Here is a 21,820-nt window from a genome sequence, read left to right as displayed (position 1 = left end):
ACAGCCACAGGCCGGGCGCAGTGGCTCACGCCTGTAATCCCAGCACTTTGGGAGGCCGAGGCGGGTGGATCATGAGGTCAGGAGATTGAAACCATCCTGGCTAACACGGTGAAACCCCATCTCTACTGAAAAAAAAAAAAATACAAAATATTAGCCGGCCGTGGTGGCAGGCACCTGTAGTCCCAGCTACTTGGGAGGCTGAGGCAGGAGAATGGCATGAACTTCAGAGGCAGAGCTTGCAGTGAGCTGAGATCACGCCATTGCACTCCAGCCTGGGCGACAGAGCAAGACTCTGTCTCAAAAAAAAGAAAGAAAGAAAGAAAGAAAACACAGGCAGAGAGAGAGAGCCCAGGCTCGTAACCCCAGCAATTTGGGAGGCTGAGGTGGGCAGATCACCTGAGGTCAGGAGTTCAAGAGTTCAAGACCCGTCTGGCCAACATGGTGAAACACCGTCTTTTTTTTTTTTTTTTTGAGACGGAGTCTCGCTCTGTTGCCCAGGCTGGAGTGCAGTGGCCGGATCTCGGCTCACTGCAAGCTCCGCCTCCCGGGTTTACGCCATTCTCCTGCCTCAGCCTCCCGAGTACCTGGGACTACAGGCGCTCGCCACCTCACCCGGCTAGTTTTTTTTTTTTTTTTGTATTTTTTTAGTAGAGACGGGGTTTCACCGGGTTAGCCAGGATGGTCTCGATCTCCTGACCTTGTGATCCGCCCGTCTCGGCCTCCCAAAGTGCTGGGATTACAGGCTTGAGCCACCGCGCCCAGCCGAAACCCCATCTTTACTAAAAATACAGAACAATTAGCCAGGCGTGGTGGCATGCGCCTGTAGTCCCAGCACTAGGGAGGCTGAGGCAGGAGAATCACTTGAACCTGGGAGGCGGAGGTTGCAGTGAGCTGAGATTGTGCTGCTGAACTCCAGCTTGGGCAACAGAGTAAGGCTCCATCTCAAAAAAAAAAAAAAAAAAAAAAGATGAAGAAAAAGGAAAACACACCCAGAGCAGTGAGAGAAGTCTGTACAAAAGACCTGTTTGTGCAGTAGAGGCTGTGCAGGCAGGTACCGGGAACAGGGCTCCACCTTTTAGAAGGTGGCCCTCCGGCCGGGCGCGGTGGCTCACGCCTGTAATCCCAACACTTTGAGAGACCGAGGCAGGTGGATCACGAGGTCAGGAGATCGAGGTCAGGAGATTGAGACCGTCCTGGCTAACACAGTGAAACCCCGTCTCTACTAAAAATGCAAAAAAGTAGCCGGGCGAGGTGGGGGGCGCCTGTGGTTCCAGCTGCTCGGGAGGCTGAGGCAAGAGAATGGTGTGAACCTGGGAGGCGGAGCTTTGCAGTGAGCCGAGATCGCGCCACTGCACTCCAGCCTGGGCGACAGAGCCAGACTCCGTCTCAAAAAAAAAAAAAAAAAGAAGGTAGCCCTCCATCCCCTGCCCTTCCCTGGCAGTTGCTCACAGCAGCCCAGTGCGGGGCCTCAAGTCTTCATTTTGGAGAGGAAGCCTCTCCTCTGGGACTCAACGAGCACTCAGGCTGTCTCCACCACAGCAGGGAGTTGTTGCCACTGTCCTACCCCATGTCTGTTGTATGTCGTCGGATCTGTCACCACCCACCCCACCTTCCCTCAGGCCCCAGCTGCCTCAGTGTCTCCTCTCTGGTCTCACTGTCCTCTCCTTCTCTGCTGGCTTCTGCTCTCTGCTTCTGGGACTTGGCCAAGCACGTGGGGGATCCTCGGGAGGCCTGTCCAGGCTGCCTTAGCCCCTGCCTGGACCATGGTCAGCCTTCAGAATCAGTCAGATAGGCCTGGGTTGTTTTTCTAGGCTCCCCTTTACTTGCTGTGTGAACTTAGGCCAATAAAGTTATCTTCCTAAGCCTCAGTCCCTTAACTGAAATAGGAGTGACAGTGCTGCCTTCTTCAGCTTCCTGTGAGAAGTAAAAGGGTTTTGCATATGGAAGATACAGTGAGTTGACTGGTGCCCCCAGGGGCTTTTAGGAAGTTGATTGGTGTGGTGGATAGGCATGTAAATTAAAGTGATTGTGATCTAAAAGTCTGTCCCAGTTTCTCAGAGAGAATGACTCCATCCTCAGGATGGAGGGATCAGAGGAGATGACTTTGAGACACCAGTAGATGTTCTTCCAGTGGGATAAGGGATGGGAAGGCATTCAAGGTAAAGAGATGCAAATAGTATGGAGAGGACAGTTAACATTCTGGCCTAGTGGGTCTGGCAAGGAGATTGTGTGGGAAGAGAAGGGAGGATGTGGTAGATAGGATGTGAAGCTAAAGGTTCTGTCAGTACCTGATGTTGGACACCTCTAAGACCATGCTAAGAAACGTGGGCTTTATCTTTCAGGCAAAGGGAACCAATAAGGAGTCCAAGCAGGCCAGCAGCTTGCTTCAGGTTTGAGGTTTGGAAAGATCATGAATGAGGCCGGGCACAGTACCTCACGCCTATAATCCCATCACTTTGGGAGGTCGAGGTAGGAGGATCACTTGAGCCCGGGAGTTTGAGACCAGCCTGGGTAACATAGTGAGACCTTGTCTCTACAAAAAAAAAAAAAATTACACATTAGCCAAGCATGGTGGTACATGCCTGTAGTCCCAGCTACTCTGGACGCTTGGATGCTGAGGCAGGAGGATCGCTTGAGCCTAGGAGGTGGAGGTTGCAGTGAGCCATGTACGTGCTACTGCACTACAGCCTGGGCAACAGAGTGAGACCCTGTCTCAAAATATATATACACACACACACACACATTTATTTATCACGAATGAGATGAGGGGATGAGGGTGGGGACCAGAAGACCAGCAACAAGTTGCTGTCTTTCCTAGGGGAAGGAGGAAGAGAGATAGTTCCAGGCAAGCTGAGAGACTACTAAGGAGCATGGGGAGGAAGGAGGCAGAAGAAATTTTTTTTTTTTTTTTTTTTTTTGAGACTGAGTCTTGCTGTGTCGCCCAGGCTGGAGTGCAGTGGCGTGGTCTCGGTTCACTGCAACCTCCGCCTCCCGGGTTCACACCATTCTCCTGCCTCAGCTTCCCGAGTAGCCGGGACTACAGACGCCCGCCACCTCTCCTAGCTAATTTTTTGTATTTTGTATTTTTTGTTTGTTTGTTTTTTTGAGGCGGAGTCTTGCTCTGTCGCCCAGGCTGGAGTGCAGTGGCGCGATCTCGGCTCACTGTAACCTCCGCCTCCTGGGTTCACGCCATTCTCCTGCCTCAGCCTCCCGATTAGCTGGGACTACAGGCGCCCGCCACCACGCCCAGCTAATTTTTTGTATTTTTTAGTAGAGACGGGATTTCACTGTGTTAGCCAGGATGGTCTCGATCTCCTGACCTCGTGATCTGCCCTCCTCGGCCTCCCAGAGTGCTAGGATTACAGGCGTGAGCCACCGCGCCCGGCCTGTATTTTGTATTTGTAGTAGAGATGGGATATCACTGTGTTAGCCAGGACAGTCTCGATCTCCTGACCTCCTGATCCACCCGCCTCGGCCTCCCAAAGTGCTGGGATTACAGGCGTGAGCCACCGTGCCCGACTGGAGGCAGAGAAATTTCTAATAACTCTCAAGGGCACCAGCTCTGGAGTCTGACTAACTTGGTTCAGATCTTGGCCTCCTCTTCCAATCTTGAGTAAAATACTTGACCTTGCTGAGCCTCAGTTTTCTTCTCTGTAGAGTGGGATCATTGTGGCCAGCTTGTAGTGAAACGCTCCAGAGTAATAGCCAAACACAGATAACTAAGGAGATGTTGATTGACTGGGTCTGTTCCATCCACGATAACAGATTTTTTGGTTAATGCCCCATGACACCAACACTTCACATAGCCCTTATGTGTCTGACTGCATTCCAAGCTGTGCTCATGGCAGCCCAGCCATCAGCACCAACTGTGCTGACATAATTGTTTCCTGCTTTTTCTCTTGACTTCTTGTGAGTACTTTTTCATGCTAATACAGTCTCTCTCACAGGCACAGGAGACTGCTACAGATTATTCTGATAAACTGATGGGATATTTGCCTTGGCACACAGCTGTCTATCTAAAACAAGGGTGCCTCTTTTTTTGGTGGAGGGATAGAGTTTCACTCTTGTTGCCCAGGCTGGAGTGCAATGGCGCAAACTGGGCTCACTGCAACCTCCACCTCCCGGGTTCAAGCGATTCTCCTGCCTCAGACTCCCGAGTAGCTGGGATTACAGCATGGGCCACCACGTCCGGCTAATTTTGTATTTTTAGTAGAGATGGGGTTTCCCCATGTTGATCAGCCTGACCTCAGGTGATCTGCCCGCCTTGGCCTCCCAACGTGCTGGGATTACAGGCGTGAGCCACCGTGCCCGGCCACAAGGGTGCCTCATATTCCACACCCCTAGCCCTTCTAACTTTGCCTGCCTGACATCCTTTCTGGGATGGCGCCCAAGCACTTCAGATTGAATGAAAATACCTAGCAACATGGAGCTTCACGTCTCTCCTCTCCTGTTTGTTCACCAGTGTTGTGTATCTCACTACATGGGAATCTACCATCTACTTGGTCATTTAAGCCCAAGCCTGGGAGTCTTTGTGTTTGGCCAGCTCATAGGGGGATCCTGGGCAGGCCTGTCAAGAATCCCCTGGACTTTTTTAGGATGAACAAATCAAGCCAAGTGCTGTGGCATGTGCCCATGATCCCAGCCTCTTGGGAAGCTGAGGTGGGAAGATCGCTTGAGTCCATGAGTTTGAGGCTGCATTGAGGTAATTGCACGAGTGCACTCCAGCCTAGGTCACAGAGTGAGACCCCCTCTCTTAAAAGAATAAAATAAAAGGCCGGGCATGGTGGCTCACACCTATAATAACACCTTTGGGAGTCTAAGGCCAGAGAATCGCTTGAGCCCAGGAGTTCGGGACCAGCCTGGGCAATATAGCAAGACGTTGTTTCTACAAAATGTACAAAAATTAGCCGGGCGTGGTGGTGCACGCCTGTAGTCCCAGCTACCCAGGATGGCATAAGCCCAGGTGGTTGAGGCTGCAGTGAGCCATGATCATGCCACTGCACTCCAGTCTGGGCAGGACCCTGTCTCAAAAATAAACAAATAAAAAGGATGAACAAATTATGAGAGTAAAAAAGGGTTAGTCTCCTTTATCCTTGCTACGCCTCCTGGCCCAAAGCCAAGCAATAGTGTAGCAGGATAAGCCACAGACAAAGCCCCTCAGACGCCGAGTTAAAGAAGGAAGGGCTTTATCCGGCCAGGAGCTTCGGCAAGACTCATGTCTCCAAAAACTGAGCTCCCCAAGTGAGCAATTCCTGTCCCTTTTAAGGGCTTACAACTCTAAGGGGGTCCGCGTGAGGGAGTCATGATTGATTGAGCAAGCAGCGGGTACGCGACTGGGGGCTGCTGACTGGGGGCTGCGTGCACCGGTAATCAGAACAGAACAGAACAGGACAGGGATTTTCACAGTGCTTTTCCATACAATGTCTGGAATCTATAGAAAACATAACCGGTTAGGTCAGGGGTAGATCTTTAACCAGATCCAGGGTGCGGTGCCGGGCTGTCTGCCTGCGGATTTCATTTCTGCCTTGTAGATTTTTGTGTTTTTTTTGAGATGGAGTCTTCTCTGTTGCCCAGGCTGGGGTGCAGTAGCCGGATCTCAGCTCACTGGAAGCTCTACCTCCCAAGTTTACGCCATTCTCCTGCCTCAGCCTCCCAAGTAGCTGGGACTACATGTGCCCGCCACCTCGCCCGGCTAGTTTTTTGTATTTTTAGTAGAGACGGGTTTCACCGTGTTAGCCAGGATGGTCTCTGTCTCCTGACCTCGTGATCCGCCCGTCTCGGCCTCCCAAAGTGCTGGGATTACAGGCTTGAGCCACCGCGCCCGGCCTGCCTTTTAGTTTTTACTTCTTCCTTTGGAGGCAGAAATTGGGCATGAGACAATATGGGGCATGAGACAATAAGTGAGGTGGTCTCCTCACTTAGTAGTAGTAAGCACTATAAATATTTGTGGATTTAAAACCATTTCATTCAGTCTTGATGACAGCCCTGAGAAGTAGTCATTTCATCTCCTTTTATAGATGAGGATACAGTTCAGAGAGGTTAAGGCCACTGGCCAGCCACAAGCTCTGGAAGGTGAATCCAGTTCCCTCTAATCCCAAAGAATGTGCATTTTTAGTGTGGGACAAGAGGTCTCAAAAGACAGGTTGGAGGATTCCCAGCTTTGGGAGAATAAAAGTTGGGTGAAGTTCAGAACTGCCAACTCATCAGTCAGAACTGGGCCAGTGACAACCCGCAGAAGCTCAGCCTGCAAAGGCTTGTCAGGCTTCTGGGCCCTTGGTTACTTTCCCATCTTTAGTATTTTGTTCTCCTTCCACAGGATAATCAGCAGAAAAGTGCCTGGCCTTGTGTCCATGTACCATGGAGGGGAGAGCTAGAGAGGCTGGGCTTTTGGGAACCACTAGAAGGAAGGAATGAGGGGGCTGCTGGTTAGGCCCACAGCTGAAACTGAGAAGGGCTCTTGGAGTTCTCCTTCGCTTTGTAACATTAAGTAAAGGCTTAGGCAACTTGACTGTTTTTTATAACCTTAAAGACGATGGCTCCGGCGGGCATGGTGGCTCACCCCTGTTGTAATCCCAGGACTTTGGGAGACTGAGGCGGGTAGGTCGCTTGAGCCCAGGAGTTCTAGACAAGCCTGGGTAACTTAGCAAAACCCTGTCTCTACAAAATATATAAAAATTAGTGGCCGGGCGCGGTGGGTCAAGCCTGTAATCCCAGCACTTTGGGAGGCCGAGGCGGGCGGATCATGAGGTCAGGAGATCAAGACCATCCTGGCTAACATGGTGAAACCCCGTCTCTACTAAAAAATACAGAAAACTAGCCGGGCGAGGTGGCAGGCACCTGTCGTTCCAGCTACTTGGGAGGCTGAGGCAGGAGAATGGCGTGAACCCGGGAGGCGGAGCTTGCAGTGAGTGGAGATGGCGCCACTGCACTCCAGCCTGGGTGACAGAGCAAGACTCCATCTCAAAAAAAAAATAAAAAATAAAAATAAATTAGCTGGGAATTGTGATGCGGACTTGTAGTCCCAGCTATCTTAGAGGCTGAGGTGGGAGGATCACCTGAGCTCAAGAGGTCAATCAAATCTGCAATGAGCCATGATTGTGCCACTGCTCTTGAGCCTGGGTGACAGAGAGTGAGACCCTGTCTAAAAAAAAAAATATGTATATATAAATAAAAATTTATTTCCAGAGCTGTATGTTTAGAGAAAAAAAAGGCATTGGACACAATTTGGGCTGGATTAGAATTAGAGAGCTGGGGAGCATGTCTGTATTCCCAGAAGCCTGGAGAAGACATGGAAGTCTTGGGAAGCAGCAGTAGCAGTTAAAAGACTAGGAGTGTGGAGGGGCTGAGACTTCCAGCTGCCCTGGATCTTCCCACTGCCGCCCCTCCTAATCACCCGTAGATGGTTTCCTTTCCCCGTTTATGTCATACTTGGTGTTTGTATTTTGGTGTGACTGCATATACAGCTTTGATCTCTTTTTTTGTTGTTTTGTTTTTGTTTGTTCCGTTTTGAGATGGAGTGGCTAGATTTTTGTATTTTGTTTAGTAGAGACGGGGTTTCACCATGTTGGCCAGGATGGTCTCGATCTCCTGACCTCATGATCCACCTGCCTCAGCCTCCTAAAGTGCTGGGATTATAGGCGTGAGCCACCGCACCGGCCTGATTTCTCTTTTAATTTTTCTTTTTTTTCCTGAGAGGAAGTCTCGCTCTGTTGCCCAGGCTGGAGTGCAGTGGTGCAATCTCCACTCACTGCAGCCTCTGCCTCCTGGGTTCAAGCAGTTCTCCTGCCTCAACCTCCCGAGTAGCTGGGATTACAGGCACCCGCCACCATGCCCAGCTAATTTTTGTATTCTAGTAGAGAAGGGGTTTCACCATGTTAGCCAGGCTGGTCTCGAACTCCTGACCTCAGGTGATCCGCCTACTTCAGCCTCCCAAAGTGCTGGTATTATAGGCATGAGCCACCGTGCCCAGCCTACAAACAATCTTTTCTTTCTTTTTTTTTTTTTTTTTGAGATGAAGTTTCACTCTTGTTGCCAAGGCTGGAGTTCAGTGGTACAGTCTTGGCTCAATGCAACCTCCACTTCCTGGGTTCAAGCAATTCTCCTGCCTCAGCCTCCTGAGTAGCTGGGATTACAGGCATGCGCCACCATGCCCGGCTAATTTTGTATTTTTAGTAGTGACAGGGTTTCTCTGTGTTGGTCAGGCTGGTCTCAAACTCCCAACCTCAGGTGATCCGCCCACCTCAGCCTCCCAAAGTGCTGGGATTACAGGCATGAGCCACCACTCCGGGCCACAGATAATCATCTTTAAAATGATAAAAGCAGGTTTCAACTGTGGTTCTTCTCTGGGGTGAGAAGGTGAAGATACACATGGGCAAGCTACTGATTTACCTTCTGAAAATACTCTTTGGAAGCAGCTGGATTTGGCTCAATTTTTAGAGAATCCTGTGTCCAATTCACTGGGCAGACTTCTCCATGGGTTTCTACATACTGGAACGCCTTCACCAAGAGGCGGGTTTCTTCCACACTTTAGCCCACTGGGAGATCATTAACACTCAAGTGCGGCCAGGTGTGGTGGCTCACGCCTGTAATCCCAGCACTTTGGGAGGCTGAGGCGGTCAGGAGATCGAGACCATTCCAGCTAACATGGTGAAACCCCATCTCTACTGAAAAAATACAAAAAATTAGCTGGGTGCAGTGGCGGGCGCCTGTAGTCCCAGCTACTTGGGAGGCTGAGGCAGGAGAATGGCGTGAACCTGAGAGGCAGAGCTTGCAGTGAGCCGAGATTGCGCCACTGCACTCCAGCCTGGGCGACAGAGCGAGACTCCTTCTCAAAAAACAAAACAAAACAAAAAACACTCAAGTGCTTGATGACTCAACTGGGGTCAGTTATGAAGAGACCTCTTAGTGCAAGACTAGGACCTTCTAACAGCACACCGTAGTCTCGGGAATTCGCTTAGTGAAATGTGACAAAGGTGTGATGTTCATGGGACCCAAACCGCCATTCTTCTTTGGTGTATTTATCCAGGCAAGATGGCTAAAGTGGGAATCCACCACGGTGGCTCACGCCTGTAATCTCAGCACTTTGGGAGGCTGAGGCAGGTGGATCACCTGAGTTCAAGAGTTCAAGACCAGCCTCACCAACATGGTGAAATCCCATCTCTACTAAAAATACAAAAATTAGCCGGGCGTGGTGGCAGGCACCTCCCAGCTACTTGAGAGGCTGAGGCAGGAGAATCGCTTGAACCTGGGAGGTGGAGGTTGTAGTGAGCCGAGATCGTGCCACTGTACTCCACCCTGGGTGACAGAGCAAGACTCCATCTTGAAAAAAAAACAAAGAAATCCAAAGGATAGAAGAAAGGCACCAAATATTTCCCCTCAAAGTCATCAAGGCTTAAGTCTTTGAACTCTCCATTGACAACGGCTGTACCCTTAAAATAGGGCGCATGCTGGGTGACATCAGGTGCACAGTATGAGGAACTGGTGCCAGAATTTTGCTTGACCGGAACCAGACCACAACATGTTTGTCAAACTTGTTCTTCCAGAATCAGCAGGCCTGATGGCTGCAGTGGCAGAAATACCCCAAGGAATGACACTCACATGCCGGCAGCTGATGCTCGGAGCAACCTGCCCACAGCAGCTGCCGTCTTAAAGTGCATACGTATTTTTGTTTTTTTTGAGACAGGGTCTCACTCTGTCGCCCAGGCTGAAGTGCAATGGCACAACCTCAGCTCACTGCAGCCTCAGCCTCCCAGGCAGAAGCCATCCTCCCACCTCAGCCTCCTGAGTAGCTGGGACTGCAGGCGTGCACCACCATGCCCAGCTAATTTTTGTAATTTTTTGGATAGAGATGGGGTTTCGTCATGTTGCCCAGGTTGGTCTTGAACGCCTGGGCTCAAGCGATCTTCCCGCCTCGACCTCCCAAAGTGCTAGGATTACAGATGTGGTGGCACCTTGTCTCTAAAAAAATCAATCACATAAGAAAAGATAATAGCTTTTCTCCCCCTCTGATTTTAACAGTAACACATTACCAAAGTTACTGGTGCTTACATGGGGTTGAATGAAGTTACGATGGATATTTCACTTAATGTTGTTCTTGAATGCTTTAATTTTTTACAACAGACTTAAAATTTTTTTTTTTTTTTTTTTTTTTTTTTTTGAGACGGAGTCTTGCTCTGTCGCCCAGGCTGGAGTGCAGTGGCCGGATCTCAGCTCGCTGCAAGCTCTGCCTCCCGGGTTTATGCCATTCTCCTGCCTCAGCCTCCCGAGTAGCTGGGACTACAGGCGCCCGCCACCTCGCTCGGCTAGTTTTTTGTATTTTTTAGTAGAGACGGGGTTTCACCATGTTAGCCAGGATGGTCTCGATCTCCTGACCTCATGATCCGCCCGACTCGGCCTCCCAAAGTGCTGGGATTACAGGCTTGAGCCACCGCGCCCGGCCGAGACTTAAAATTTTTTAAAATACATGTGACTGGGCACGGTGGCTCACGCCTGTAATCTCAGCACTTTGGGAGGCCGAGGTGGGTGGATCACCTGAGGTCAGGAGTTCAAGACCAGCGTGATCAACATGTTGAAACCCCATCTCTACTAAAAATACAAAATTCAGGAAAATCACTTGAACTTGGAAGGTAGAGGTTGTGGTGAGCCGAGATCGTGCCATGGCACTCCAGCATAGGCAACAAGAACAAAACTCTGCTTCAAAAAACAAAACAAAACAAAACAAAAAACATGTAATTGGTCGGACGCAGTGGCTCACGCCTGTAATCCCAGCACTTCAGGAGGCTGAGGCAGGTGGATCACTTGAGATTAGGAGTTTGAGACCAGCCTGGCCAACATGGTGAAACCCTGTCTCTACTAAAAATACAAAATTTGGGCCAGGTGCAGTGGCTCACGCCTATAGTCCCAGCACTTCGGGAGGCCGGGGGTTGGAGGGGGTGGATCACCTGAGGTCAGGAGTTCGAGACCAGCCTGGCCAAACTGGTGAAACCTTGTCTCTACTAAAAATACAACAATTAGCTGGGTGTGGTGGTGGGCACCTGTAATCCCAGCTACTCGAGAGGCTGAGGCAGGAGAATCACTTAAACCCAAGAGGCAGAGGTTGCAGTGAGCCGAGATTGCACCATTGCACTCTAGCCTGCGCGACAGAACGAGACTCCGTCTCAAAAAAAAAAAAAACAAAGCAGGGCATGGTGATGCACGCCTGTAATCTCAGCTACTCAGAAGGCTGAGGCACAAGAATCACTTCAACCTGGGAGGCAGAAGTTGCAGTGAGCTGAGATGCCTGTGCACTCTAGCCTGGCGAGGGAGTGAGACTCCGTCTCAAAAAAAAAAGAAAAATACATATAGTGCTCCTTGTTAAACATCTTAGATAATATAGGAAGTTACAATGAAACAAGTAATTATTATCTATAATACCATTTTCCAGAGGTTACCATTGTTAATATGGGATATATTTTCTTCCCCAGATTTTTCTCATATTTTTTATGTGTATGCATTTTTTTTCCAAAAAAAAAAGGATGATAGGCTGTTTTTCTTTCTTTTTTTTTCTTTTTTTGGTGGGGGGATGGAGTTTCACTCTGTCACCCAGGCTGGAGTACTGAGTGCAATGTTGTGATCTTGGCTCACTGCAACCTCCACCTCCTGGGTTCAAGCAGTTTTCCTGCCTCAGCCTCCCGAGTAGCTGGGATTACAGTCACGCACCACCATGCCTGGCTGATTTTTGTGTATATATATATTTTTAGTGGCACTGGGGTTTTACCATGTTGGCCAGGCTGGTCTCGGACTCCTGACCTCAAGTGATCCACCCAGCTTGGCCTCCCAAAGTGCTGGGATTACAGGCATGAGCCACTGCGCCTAGCCTTTTTTTTTCTTTTTTTGAAACAGAGTCTGGCTCTGTTGCCCAGGCTGGAGTGCAGTGACTCCATCTTGACTCACTGCAACCTCCACCTCCCAGGTTCAAGCAATTCTCCTGCCTCAGCCTCCTGAGTAGCTGGGATTACAGGCGCCCATCACTGCGCCTGGCTAATTTTTGTATTTTTAGTAGAGATGGGGTTTTGCCATGTTGGCCAGGCTGGTTTCGAACTCCTGATCTCAGGTAATCCGCCCGCTCCGGCCTCCCACAGTGTTGGGATTACAGATGTGAGCCACCGCACCTGGCCATCTGTTTTTCATTCTGCTTTACTTGGCAATGGGGAACATCTTTCTATTCAATAGATTGATCTCTGAAAACATCACTTTTGATGACTTCATACTGTTCTATCATGAATATACCACATATTTAACTAGTTCACTACTATTGAACCCCTGGGTGGTTCTGTTTTTGTTGTTTTTACAATGTTATGAAGAATACAGTAGAGAATATTTGTGTAATTGATCTTTGGGTGCATCCATTATTCTGTTCTTGGGATACATTTTGAGAAGTGGAATTGCTGGGCAATTCCTCTTAACCTATTTCTAGGGTTTTTGATAAATATTGTCTAATTGGCCCAGGAAAATGTTTGCCATTTCTGATATGTAGTATTTGACTGACTTTTTCAGGGCAGGAAGATGTCACCCAAGCGCATAGCTAAAAGAAGGTCCCCCCCAGCAGATGCCATCCCCAAAAGCAAGAAGGTGAAGGGTAAGTTGGCCTTGGCCTCTTTGTGGGTACAGGTGGCCCCTCGAAACCCTGAGAACCCGGGACTGGGCTCCCTCCTTCCTGACACTTGAAACTGAAGGGTGTGGATGAGCAGAAACCCCACCCAGCTGGAATGTTTCCCATAGCTCGTTGAATCCCACTCTTTGGCAATCACAAAGTAGGCAGAAACTCCTCCCAAGGCACTTAGGCAGTACTGGCAAAAAAAACTAGACCCTAGGGCTTCACCCCAGCCAGTGATGCATTGTGGTTAGGACCACTGACTTTACGACATGGGTTCAAGTCCTTGCTCTGCCACTTTCTAGCTGATGGGCAAGTCACTTAATCCTGCAGTTTGGATTATCAACTTCATAAAATGGAGGCAGCCAGAGCAGCACCACCCGCTCTGGGCTGTGTGAGGATGAGATGAGATAATGGCCTGGCAGAATTTGAGGGAGGTGGCTGTGGTTTCCTCTCTCCTGGGACACCGGAGGGGCACAGGGAGGAAAGAAAAGCCAGCACTAAACTGGGAGGGGAAGTGTGGACCCACGCTCAGACAGTGTCTGTCTTTTGCAGACGCGAGGGCCGCTGCCTCCCGCCGCATTCCTGGCGCCCGCTCCTGCCAAGGTGCCTGTGGGCCGAGCCCTCCTGACCAGAAAACCCGACCAGGTGGCTCCGCGCCCGGCGCGCCCTCTGTGCTGCCAGCGCGGGCTCCTCAGCGGTGCCACAGCCTCGGGGGAGGGGCTGGGCGCCATTGGCTGCCCGGGACTGCGGGTTGGGGGGCTGCCTTTGGCCCACAGAGGGCCCCGGGCCGCCCACTGGTTGGTGCGCACCTCCTGCAAATGCCGCTGGCCGCTCTTCCTCCTGCCCCTCCTGCCTTTCCACTGGATGGCGGAGGGAGGAGTCCGTTTCTGCAGTGGATTTGCCCGGGAGCTGAACTTACTCACTGGCGGACGGCCTGGGCATGGAGGAGGGCTAGGATGGAGATTGGGCACTGTGCTCTGACCCACGTAGTCTCCCTTGCTTTTGGTGCAGATTCTATTATAATTAGCTTTCGGCCAGGCACGGTGTCTCACGCCTGTAATCGCAACACTTTGGGAGGCTGAGGCGGGCGGATCACGAGGTCAGAAGATCCAGACCATCCTGGCTAACATGGTGAAACCCCGTCTCTACTAAAATACAAAAAAATTAGCCATGCGTGGTGGCGGGCACCTGTAATCCCAGCTACACGGGAGGCTGAGGCAGAGGAATCACTTGAACCCAGGAGGCAGAGGTTGCAGTTAGCCGAGAGCCGCCACTGCACTCCAGCCTGGCAACAGAGGGAGACTCCGTCTCAAACTAATAATAATAATAATAATTAGCTTTCTTTTCTTTTTTTTTTTTTTTTTTTGAGATCGAGTCTCACTCTGTCACCTAGACTAGAGAGGGCAATGGCGCGATCTCGGCTCTGCCACCTCCGCCTCCTAGGTTCAAGTGATTCTCCTGCCTCAGCCCCCCCGAGTAGCTGGGATTACAGGCTACTGTTGGCCAGGCTGGTCTCGAACTCCTGTCCTCAAGTGATCCGCCCGCCTTGGCCTCCCAAAGTGCTAGGATTACAGGTGTGAGCCACCGTACCCGGCCCCTCTTGCCCTCTCCACCAAGATTCATTTCACAGTATCCAGTGTCTCCTTGTTTCCCTTTCTCCCCTTTCATGTGAATAATGTCCTCAGTTCTTAATCTCCACAAAAATCCTGTGAGAGAGGTATTTTGTTGTCCCCATTTCACAGATGACAAAACTTAGACTCAGAAAGTTCATACTAACGGTCTGTGGCAGAGCAAGGGCTTCCGCCCAGGTTTGTCTGATCGCAGAGCCTGCGACCTCTCCTCGCTGTAGTCATCCTCTACACTCAGGGTCTATCTTCTTCACCCTTCAGTCTCACACAGGTCCCACAGCACAGAACCCGGCTTGGTGCTGACACTAGGCCAGGGCGATGTGGGCCAGCTGGGGCTGGGTGAGAATGTGATGGAGAGGAAGAAGCCGGCCCTGGTATCCATTCCAGAGGATGTTGTGCAGGCTGAGGCTGGGGGCATGCACACCGTGTGTCTAAGCAAAAGTGGCCAGGTAGGTGTTGGGGGCTGGCATAGGGTTGGACAAGGCCTGGGATTGGGTGGCTTGGGGCAGGGCTTTTGAACCACACATGTTCACTGTGGAAATGGAGCTGGCTAGTCCAGCGGGGAGTGGCCTACATGAGAATGGACTGCGAGGCCAGACTTTGCATTAATGAGGGCATCCTGGGCACAGGTCTATTCCTTCGGCTGCAATGATGAGGGTGCCCTGGGAAGGGACACATCAGTGGAGGGCTCGGAGATGATCCCTGGGAAAGTGGAGCTGCAAGAGAAGGTGGTACAGGTGTCAGCAGGAGACAGTCACACAGCAGCCCTCACCGAGGATGGCCGTGTCTTCCTCTGGGGCTCCTTCCGGGTAAGGCTGGGTCTGGAAGTCTGCATGGGGCCTGAAAGGCAGAACTAACTGGTGGGGCCCCAAAGATAATCCACTTCCATGCATCCGTGGTACTTACTAGTGGGGAGATGAAAGCCCACAGATAGAGCTGAGGCCCAGACCCAGGATTCCAGCTTCTTCATGTGGGCCACACCACCAGCTGCTTCCTTGGATCCAATGTCATCAAGTGTCTGTCCTGGGAAGCGAGTGGGTCAAGGATGTCCCTGGGTTGAGGCTGATCCAGGAGGCCTGCTGTCTTCACCCATCTCCCTGACTTCCGTCTCCACCTCACCTCGCCAGCACTGCTTCTTCCACATTTCCCAGAGCTTAGATGGGGCAAGCAGGCAGGGATTGTTGCATCTCAGAGTTTCCAAGGTAGAGAGGAGTGTAGTTTAAAAAATAGATTCTGACCGGGCGCGGTGGCTCAAGCCTGTAATCCCAGCACTTTGGGAGGCCGAGACGGGCGGATCACTAGGTCAGGAGATCGAGACCATCCTGGCTAACACGGTGAAACCCCGTCTCTACTAAAAAAATACAAAAAACTAGCCGGGCGAGGTGGCGGGCGCCTGTAGTCCCAGCTACTCAGGAGGCTGAGACAGGAGAATGGCCCGAACCCGGGAGGCGGAGCTTGCAGTGAGCTGAGATCCAGCCACTGCACTCCAGCCTGGGCGACAGAGCGAGACTCCGTCTCAAAAAAAAAAAAAAAAAAAAAAAAATAGATTCTGGTTTTTTGTTTTTTTTCTTTTGAGAGACGAAATTTCACTCTTGTTGCCCAGGCTGGAGTGCAATAGTGCAGTCTTGGCTTACCACAACCTCTGCCTCCCGGGTTTAAGTGATTCTCCTGCCTCAGCCTCCCAAGTAGCTAGGATTACTGGCATGCGCCACCACGCCTGGCTAATTTTGTATTTTCAGTAGAGATGCGGTTTCTCCTGTTGGTCAGGCTGGTCTCAAAATCCTGACCTCAGGTGATCCACCCGCCTCTGCCTCCCAAAGTGCTGGGATTACAGGCATGAGCCACCGTGCCCAGGGCCAAATTCTGTATTAAAATTGTTTTCTTCTTACTATTTTTTTTTTAGATGGAGTCTCGCTCCATCAGCCAGGCTGGAGTGCAGTGACGAGATCTCACTGCAACCTCCTCCTTCCAGGTTCAAGCGATTCTTCTGCTTCAGCCTCCCAAGTAGCTGGGACTACAGGCGCATACCATCACGCCCAGCTAATTTTTGTATTTTAGTAAAGATGGAGTTTCACCATGTTGGCCAGGCTAGTCTCGAATTCTTGACCTCAAGCGATCTACCCGCCTTAGCATCCCAAAGTGCTGGGATTACAGGCGTGGGCCACCGCACCCGGCCTGATGGGTGTTTTCTTATCACGTCTATTTTGAATTTTTTATGGAGAATGTCACCCAGGCTGGAGTGCAATGACACAATCTCAGCTCACTGCAACCTCTGCCTCTTGGGCTCAAGCAATTCTCCTTCCTCAGCCTCCCAAGTAGCTGGGATTACAGGCACGCGCCACCATGCCTCGCTAATTTTTGTATTTTTAGGAGAGATGGGGTTTCACCATATTGGCCAGGCTGGTTGCGAATTCCTGATCTCAGGTGATCCGCCCCTCTGGGCCTCCCAGAATGCTGGGATTGCAGGCGTGAGCCACCGCGTCTGGCCTCCTTTCTTTTTTAATTAGAGATGAGATCCTGCTCTGTCACCCAGGCCAGAGTGCAGTGGCATCATCTTAGCTCACTGCAGCCTCAACTTCCTGGGCTCAGGTGATTTCTTCCACCTCAGCCTCGCAAGTAGTTGGTACTATAGGCTTGTGCCACCACACCCAGCTAGTTTTTGTATTTTTTTGTGGGGACGGGGTTTCACCATGTTGCCCAAGCTGGTCTTGAGCTCAAGCGATCTGCCTGCCTGGGCCTACCAAAGTGCTAGGATGACTGGCATGAGCTACCATGCCTGGCCCAGAATAGTATACTGAACGCCCGTTTACTTGCCACACAGTTTCAATGATTATCAACTTATGGCCAGACTTGTTTATCTCTATTTACATCCACTCTCTGACTCCTTGATTATTTTAATGCAAGTTGCAGACCATAAATGATTTCATTCGTAAGTATTTGAGTATGTGGCCCGGCTCCTGCCCACCTCTCCATCCCCATCTGGTGCCACTGCCCTTCTGGATTTCACTGGTATGGCGCAGGCAGGACTGGCTGATAAGTGCCCTGTCCCTCCCTTCTAGGACAATAACGGTGTGATTGGGCTGTTGGAGCCCATGAAGAAGAGCATGGTGCCAGTGCAGGTGCAGCTGGACGTGCCTGTGGTAAAGGTGGCCTCAGGTGGGTCTGGGGGTACTTGCTCGGGGCAGGACTTGGAGGACCTTGTTCTGGGGCTGGCCCAGCCTTGGGCCTTACAGATGTGGCCTGCATCCCTTACCTTTTCATCCTCAGGAAATGACCACTTGGTGATGCTGACAGCTGGTGGTGACCTCTACACCTTGGGCTGCGGGGAACAGGGCCAGCTAGGCCGTGTGCCTGAGTTATTTGCCAACCGTGGTGGCCGGCAAGGTCTTGGTAAGTGGCCTTGGTACCTCCAGCAGGGCAAATTGGCAGGCCACCCCCACAGTGAAGGCCAAAGGCGGGAAGGATTTGCTGTGGTCAGGCTTGCATCAGATGGACTTGTGGTATTGGTTAAGACTTTGGAGACAGACTGCTCTGGTAATTTTGCCACCTACTGTCTATGGGACTCTGAACATAGTTTCTTCATCATTAAATCTACCTACCTATAAACCTACTTCATTAGGTTGCTCTGAAGTTAAATGAGTTAATGAGAAGAATATCAGGCAGATGGTAAGTTCCATGTAAATGATACCTCTAATAACTGTGGGAATCTGAGCAAGGCACTTATATTCTCTTGATCTCAGTTTCTTTTTCTATAAAATAGGGATGAGAGTCCCTACTTAGCCTGTCAAGGGCTTTTATAATGGAGGAGAATTAAACTTGGGGCAGAGGGAAGCCGTGTGTGTCTGTCTGTCACTGACTGTGCCTTTCCCTCTGCCTGCAGAACGACTCCTGGTCCCCAAGTGTGTGATGCTGAAATCCAGGGGAAGCCGGGGCCACGTGAGATTCCAGGATGCCTTTTGTGGTGCCTATTTCACCTTTGCCATCTCCCACGAGGGCCACGTGTACGGCTTTGGCCTCTCCAACTACCATCAGCTTGGTGAGCCTTGAGCCCAGCTTCAGGCGTGATCCAGTAGCCTGCGTTCCTGTCCTGGCTCTACCACTCATTCATTGTGCATCCTTTGCGGGGTTGTCTAAGCCCTCGAAATCACAGTTTTGTCATCTGTAAAGTGAAAATGTCCATATCCTGATGGGAGGTGGCCTCACTGTGGGAGGGGATTGAGAAGGGCAGCTTTCAGAACACCTTCACCGCTGATGGCTCCGGCCTTTCCCCCAGGAACTCCGGGCACAGAATCTTGCTTCATACCCCAGAACCTAACATCCTTTAAGAATTCCACCAAGTCCTGGGTGGGCTTCTCTGGTGGCCAGCACCATACAGTCTGCATGGATTCAGAAGGTAGGTCCTTTACGTCCTTCTCTAGTTTGGGGGCGGAGTGTACCCTGGCCTAGACTTAGCCAGATTCCTGAGACCGTGGTCCTTGGAGCCTGGGTCTGTTCCATGGGTTGTGCCACACGTGGGTCCATGAGAGTCACTCTCATCCTCCTAGAGTCCTGGTGCCCTTCCAAGTGTGAGTTCAATGGGGGCCTATGTAGAGATTCTCCTAGGTCTCCTCCAAAACTGGGAAGAGACACTGCAGATCTCCTTCTGATCGCCCTGGGAGCAGTGACACACTCCCATGGACAGGGGCACTCACCTAGCCTGCCACCCATTTTGCCTGTAGCACGCCGTCTGCTATTGCTCATCTCTCTCCCTCCTCCCACAGGAAAAGCATACAGCCTGGGCCGGGCTGAGTATGGGCGGCTGGGCCTTGGGGAGGGTGCTGAGGAGAAGAGCATACCCACCCTCATCTCCAGGCTGCCTGCTGTCTCCTCAGTGGCTTGTGGGGCCTCTGTGGGGTATGCTGTGACCAAGGATGGTGAGTGGGGCTGCCTACACTCTGTCTAGTTGGGTCCTGTGGGTCATGGTTCTTACCCAGTTCCCCAGTAGGCTGTGATGTCCACTCTCAGGTGGAGCCGAGGTGCAGACAGCAGTGTTTGTGATGCACTCTGTTCCTGCTTCTCAGAAGCTCTGGTGTTGATGAATATGAAATGAGTACACAAATTATTTTAGTAAAGGTGACTTATTATGCAGAGGAGAGAAATAGCAAAGAGTGAGATATCACTGAGGCCTAAGGAGGCAATGGGACTGGAACCCAAGTCTCCAGACTCCTAACCCAGGCTGCTCTCTCCATCAGGGTAACCTCTTCATATATCACCTTGTATGTGCCCGCTTCCCAGGCACTTGTACTTAGAATCTAAATCAGGGGAAAAAAAGACTTAGTAGTCAGAGTTGTAGCAAGTATGGCGGAGGAGGGTGTGAACAAGTGACCACCAAAGCCTGAGTAGATGAGAGGGACAGCCATGGAGGTCCTGTAGAAGCCTGGAGCTGGCAGAGGTGCTGGACCTGAGATATCTGGAAAGACTTCCTGAGGAAGTGGGGCCTGCACTGCACCTTGAAGGTTCCATTCTTTGTGAAAAGCAAAGAATGCCATTCCAGGCAGAGGAACATCAGGGCAGTCTCAAAGGTGGCTGATCCTGGGAACAGAGGGTGGGGTTGGGGTCTTGAATGCCACACCTAGGAGCAGCCTTTGGCAATGTGTAGGGACTGTGGTCTCTGGTTTACAGCGTTCTTTTTCATCCATCATCTCCTTGGGTTCTCCCAACTTCCCTGAACTCCGAGAGTCTGGGATCTTGCCAAGCTGCTGTTGGCCAAGGCCACAGTCCACACCCATCTCCCAGGTTTCTCCTGCCACAGAAAAGTGGGCTGGGGATCCTGGAGACAGCTATACCCATTTCTTTCTCTTGCAGGTCGTGTTTTCGCCTGGGGCATGGGCACCAACTACCAGCTGGGCACAGGGCAGGATGAGGACGCCTGGAGCCCTGTGGAGATGACGGGCAAACAGCTGGAGAACCGTGTGGTCTTATCTGTGTCCAGCGGGGGCCAGCATACAGTCTTATTAGTCAAGGACAAGGAACAGAGCTGATGAAGCCTCTGAGGGCCTGGCTTCTGTCCCACTCAACCTCCCTCACAGAACAGGGAAGCAGTGACAGCTGCAGATGGTAGCGGGCCTCTCCCCAGCCCTGAGCACTATGTCAGCTCCTGCCTTTTCCCATCAGCAGAACAGCATCCTTTTCCTATTTTTCTTCCTCCTCTTTGGAATTCTCCTGGGACCTACAGAATAAAGGAGGGGATGGACAGGGGATTTTCAGAAGGAACATGGCTCGTTCCAGAGCTATATGGTTAGACGTTTCTCCCCTTTTCCCTACCTTCCATGGTCCTGGTTGGCCCGGGTTTTACCTACTAGAAAACCAAAACCTCCCCCCTGGGGTTTGGTGCCCACTCTCTGAGAAGTTGGGCTCCATCAAGCCCCATTCTAGTCATGTGCCCCTTTCCTGTCCCTAACAGTCTACAGGCAAACAAATGGTATAGTCATAAGACCCGTCTGTCATGGACCCACGCCCAGAGGAACGTGCAGAAAAAGCAGAGCTGCATGGCTGTGGGCAACTGTAAGCCAAATATTTGGCTCGGAACAGGTGTCCATGGGACAAAAAAGAATGATCCTCCACTTGACCAAGAGAAAAATGATTCTCCCAGAAGCACAAAGCATACTCTTGCCCCTCAGGCATTGCCTTTGTCCATCGCACCCATCCATTCGTCTTTACCTGCAGCCAAGGGCCTGGAATCGCAAAGAGAAGCCATGCTGGGCTGGGCAGAGCAGAGCAGGGTGTGGGGTGGGGAGAGAGGGTGGAGGGTTTTATAAACAAACTTAACAGCAATAGTAAAAGGGGAGGGATTGAGGGAAGGACAGAGTGTTGGAGGGCCAGAGACTAGTCCTGGGACAGAAACAGCAACTTGTACAGTGGCTGAGAAAATAGGATATAGTTTTGATTTTTTTTAATTGTAAAATATTTTGGAGGTAGAACAAAATCTTTTAACATTTTGAATAAATTTAGAGTTTTATAAAATAGGCCATTTGTTTTCTACACACTCCCTGCTTTTTAAGGGAGCACATACTATGTGCCAGGCACTGCTGGGAAAGACAGAATGAACTATAAACCTGGTGTTGAGGCTACAACCCAACTTAAGTGATGTCAAGATGTCCTTAGGTGCCAGCCAGCTGTCAGTGTGACTAACAGAGTCTTCAAATCTGTCAAGAAGGAAGAAAAAAGTTGAGTTTTGTTTGGGTATTTCTGTTTCGGAGTCACTGGATTATTTTTAAATGCTGCATAGTACAATAGAGGTGGGGTGGATCTTTTAATGCCAAACGAAGATTTTTTTTTTTTCCCCCGAGACAGACTTTCTCTCTTGTCGCCCAGGCTGGAGTGCAATGGCACAATCTCGGCTCACTGCAACCTCCGCCTCCCGGGTTCAGACAATTCTCCTGCCTCAGCCTCCCGAGTAGCTGGGATTGCAGGCATGCGTCACCACGCCTGGCTAAATTTTTTTGTATTTTTAGTAGATACGAGGTCTTGCCCCGTTGGTCAGGCTGGTCCCAAACACCTGATCTCAGGTGATGTGCCT

The 21,820-nt window shown here is 50.9% G+C and overlaps 1 protein-coding gene and 1 pseudogene across 17 annotated transcripts in view; one reads left to right on the top strand and one right to left on the bottom strand.

The window, feature by feature from the left end:
• Positions 1–21,264, top strand: part of RCC1 (regulator of chromosome condensation 1) — a 36,200-nt gene extending 14,936 nt beyond the window's left edge. For 9 of the 17 annotated variants that reach the window (XM_077966051.1, XM_077966043.1, XM_077966039.1 and 6 more), the window contains 9 exons: positions 12,535–12,616; positions 14,524–14,711; positions 14,892–15,071; positions 17,322–17,418; positions 17,530–17,652; positions 18,143–18,298; positions 18,536–18,655; positions 19,023–19,175; positions 20,107–21,264. In XM_077966051.1, coding sequence (XP_077822177.1) covers positions 12,544–12,616; positions 14,524–14,711; positions 14,892–15,071; positions 17,322–17,418; positions 17,530–17,652; positions 18,143–18,298; positions 18,536–18,655; positions 19,023–19,175; positions 20,107–20,282 — 1,266 coding nt within the window. In that variant the 5' untranslated portion in view covers positions 12,535–12,543 and the 3' untranslated portion in view covers positions 20,283–21,264. Of the gene's footprint in view, positions 1–12,534; positions 12,639–13,186; positions 13,280–14,003; positions 14,209–14,500; positions 14,712–14,891; positions 15,072–17,321; positions 17,419–17,529; positions 17,653–18,142; positions 18,299–18,535; positions 18,656–19,022; positions 19,176–20,106 lie in introns of those variants that run through there. The other 8 variants (XM_077966018.1, XM_077966015.1, XM_077966009.1 and 5 more) reach the window with 4 other exon arrangements.
• On the bottom strand, positions 8,385–9,764 carry LOC144334721 (thioredoxin-dependent peroxide reductase, mitochondrial-like; annotated as a pseudogene).
• Positions 21,265–21,820: the final 556 nt, after the last annotated feature.

Source organism: Macaca mulatta, chromosome 1 (assembly GCF_049350105.2).
Source record: "Macaca mulatta isolate MMU2019108-1 chromosome 1, T2T-MMU8v2.0, whole genome shotgun sequence".
Lineage (NCBI taxonomy): Eukaryota > Metazoa > Chordata > Mammalia > Primates > Cercopithecidae > Macaca > Macaca mulatta.
The sequence above is the reverse complement of the archived record's forward strand: the minus strand, read 5'-3'. Positions and strand labels throughout refer to the sequence as shown.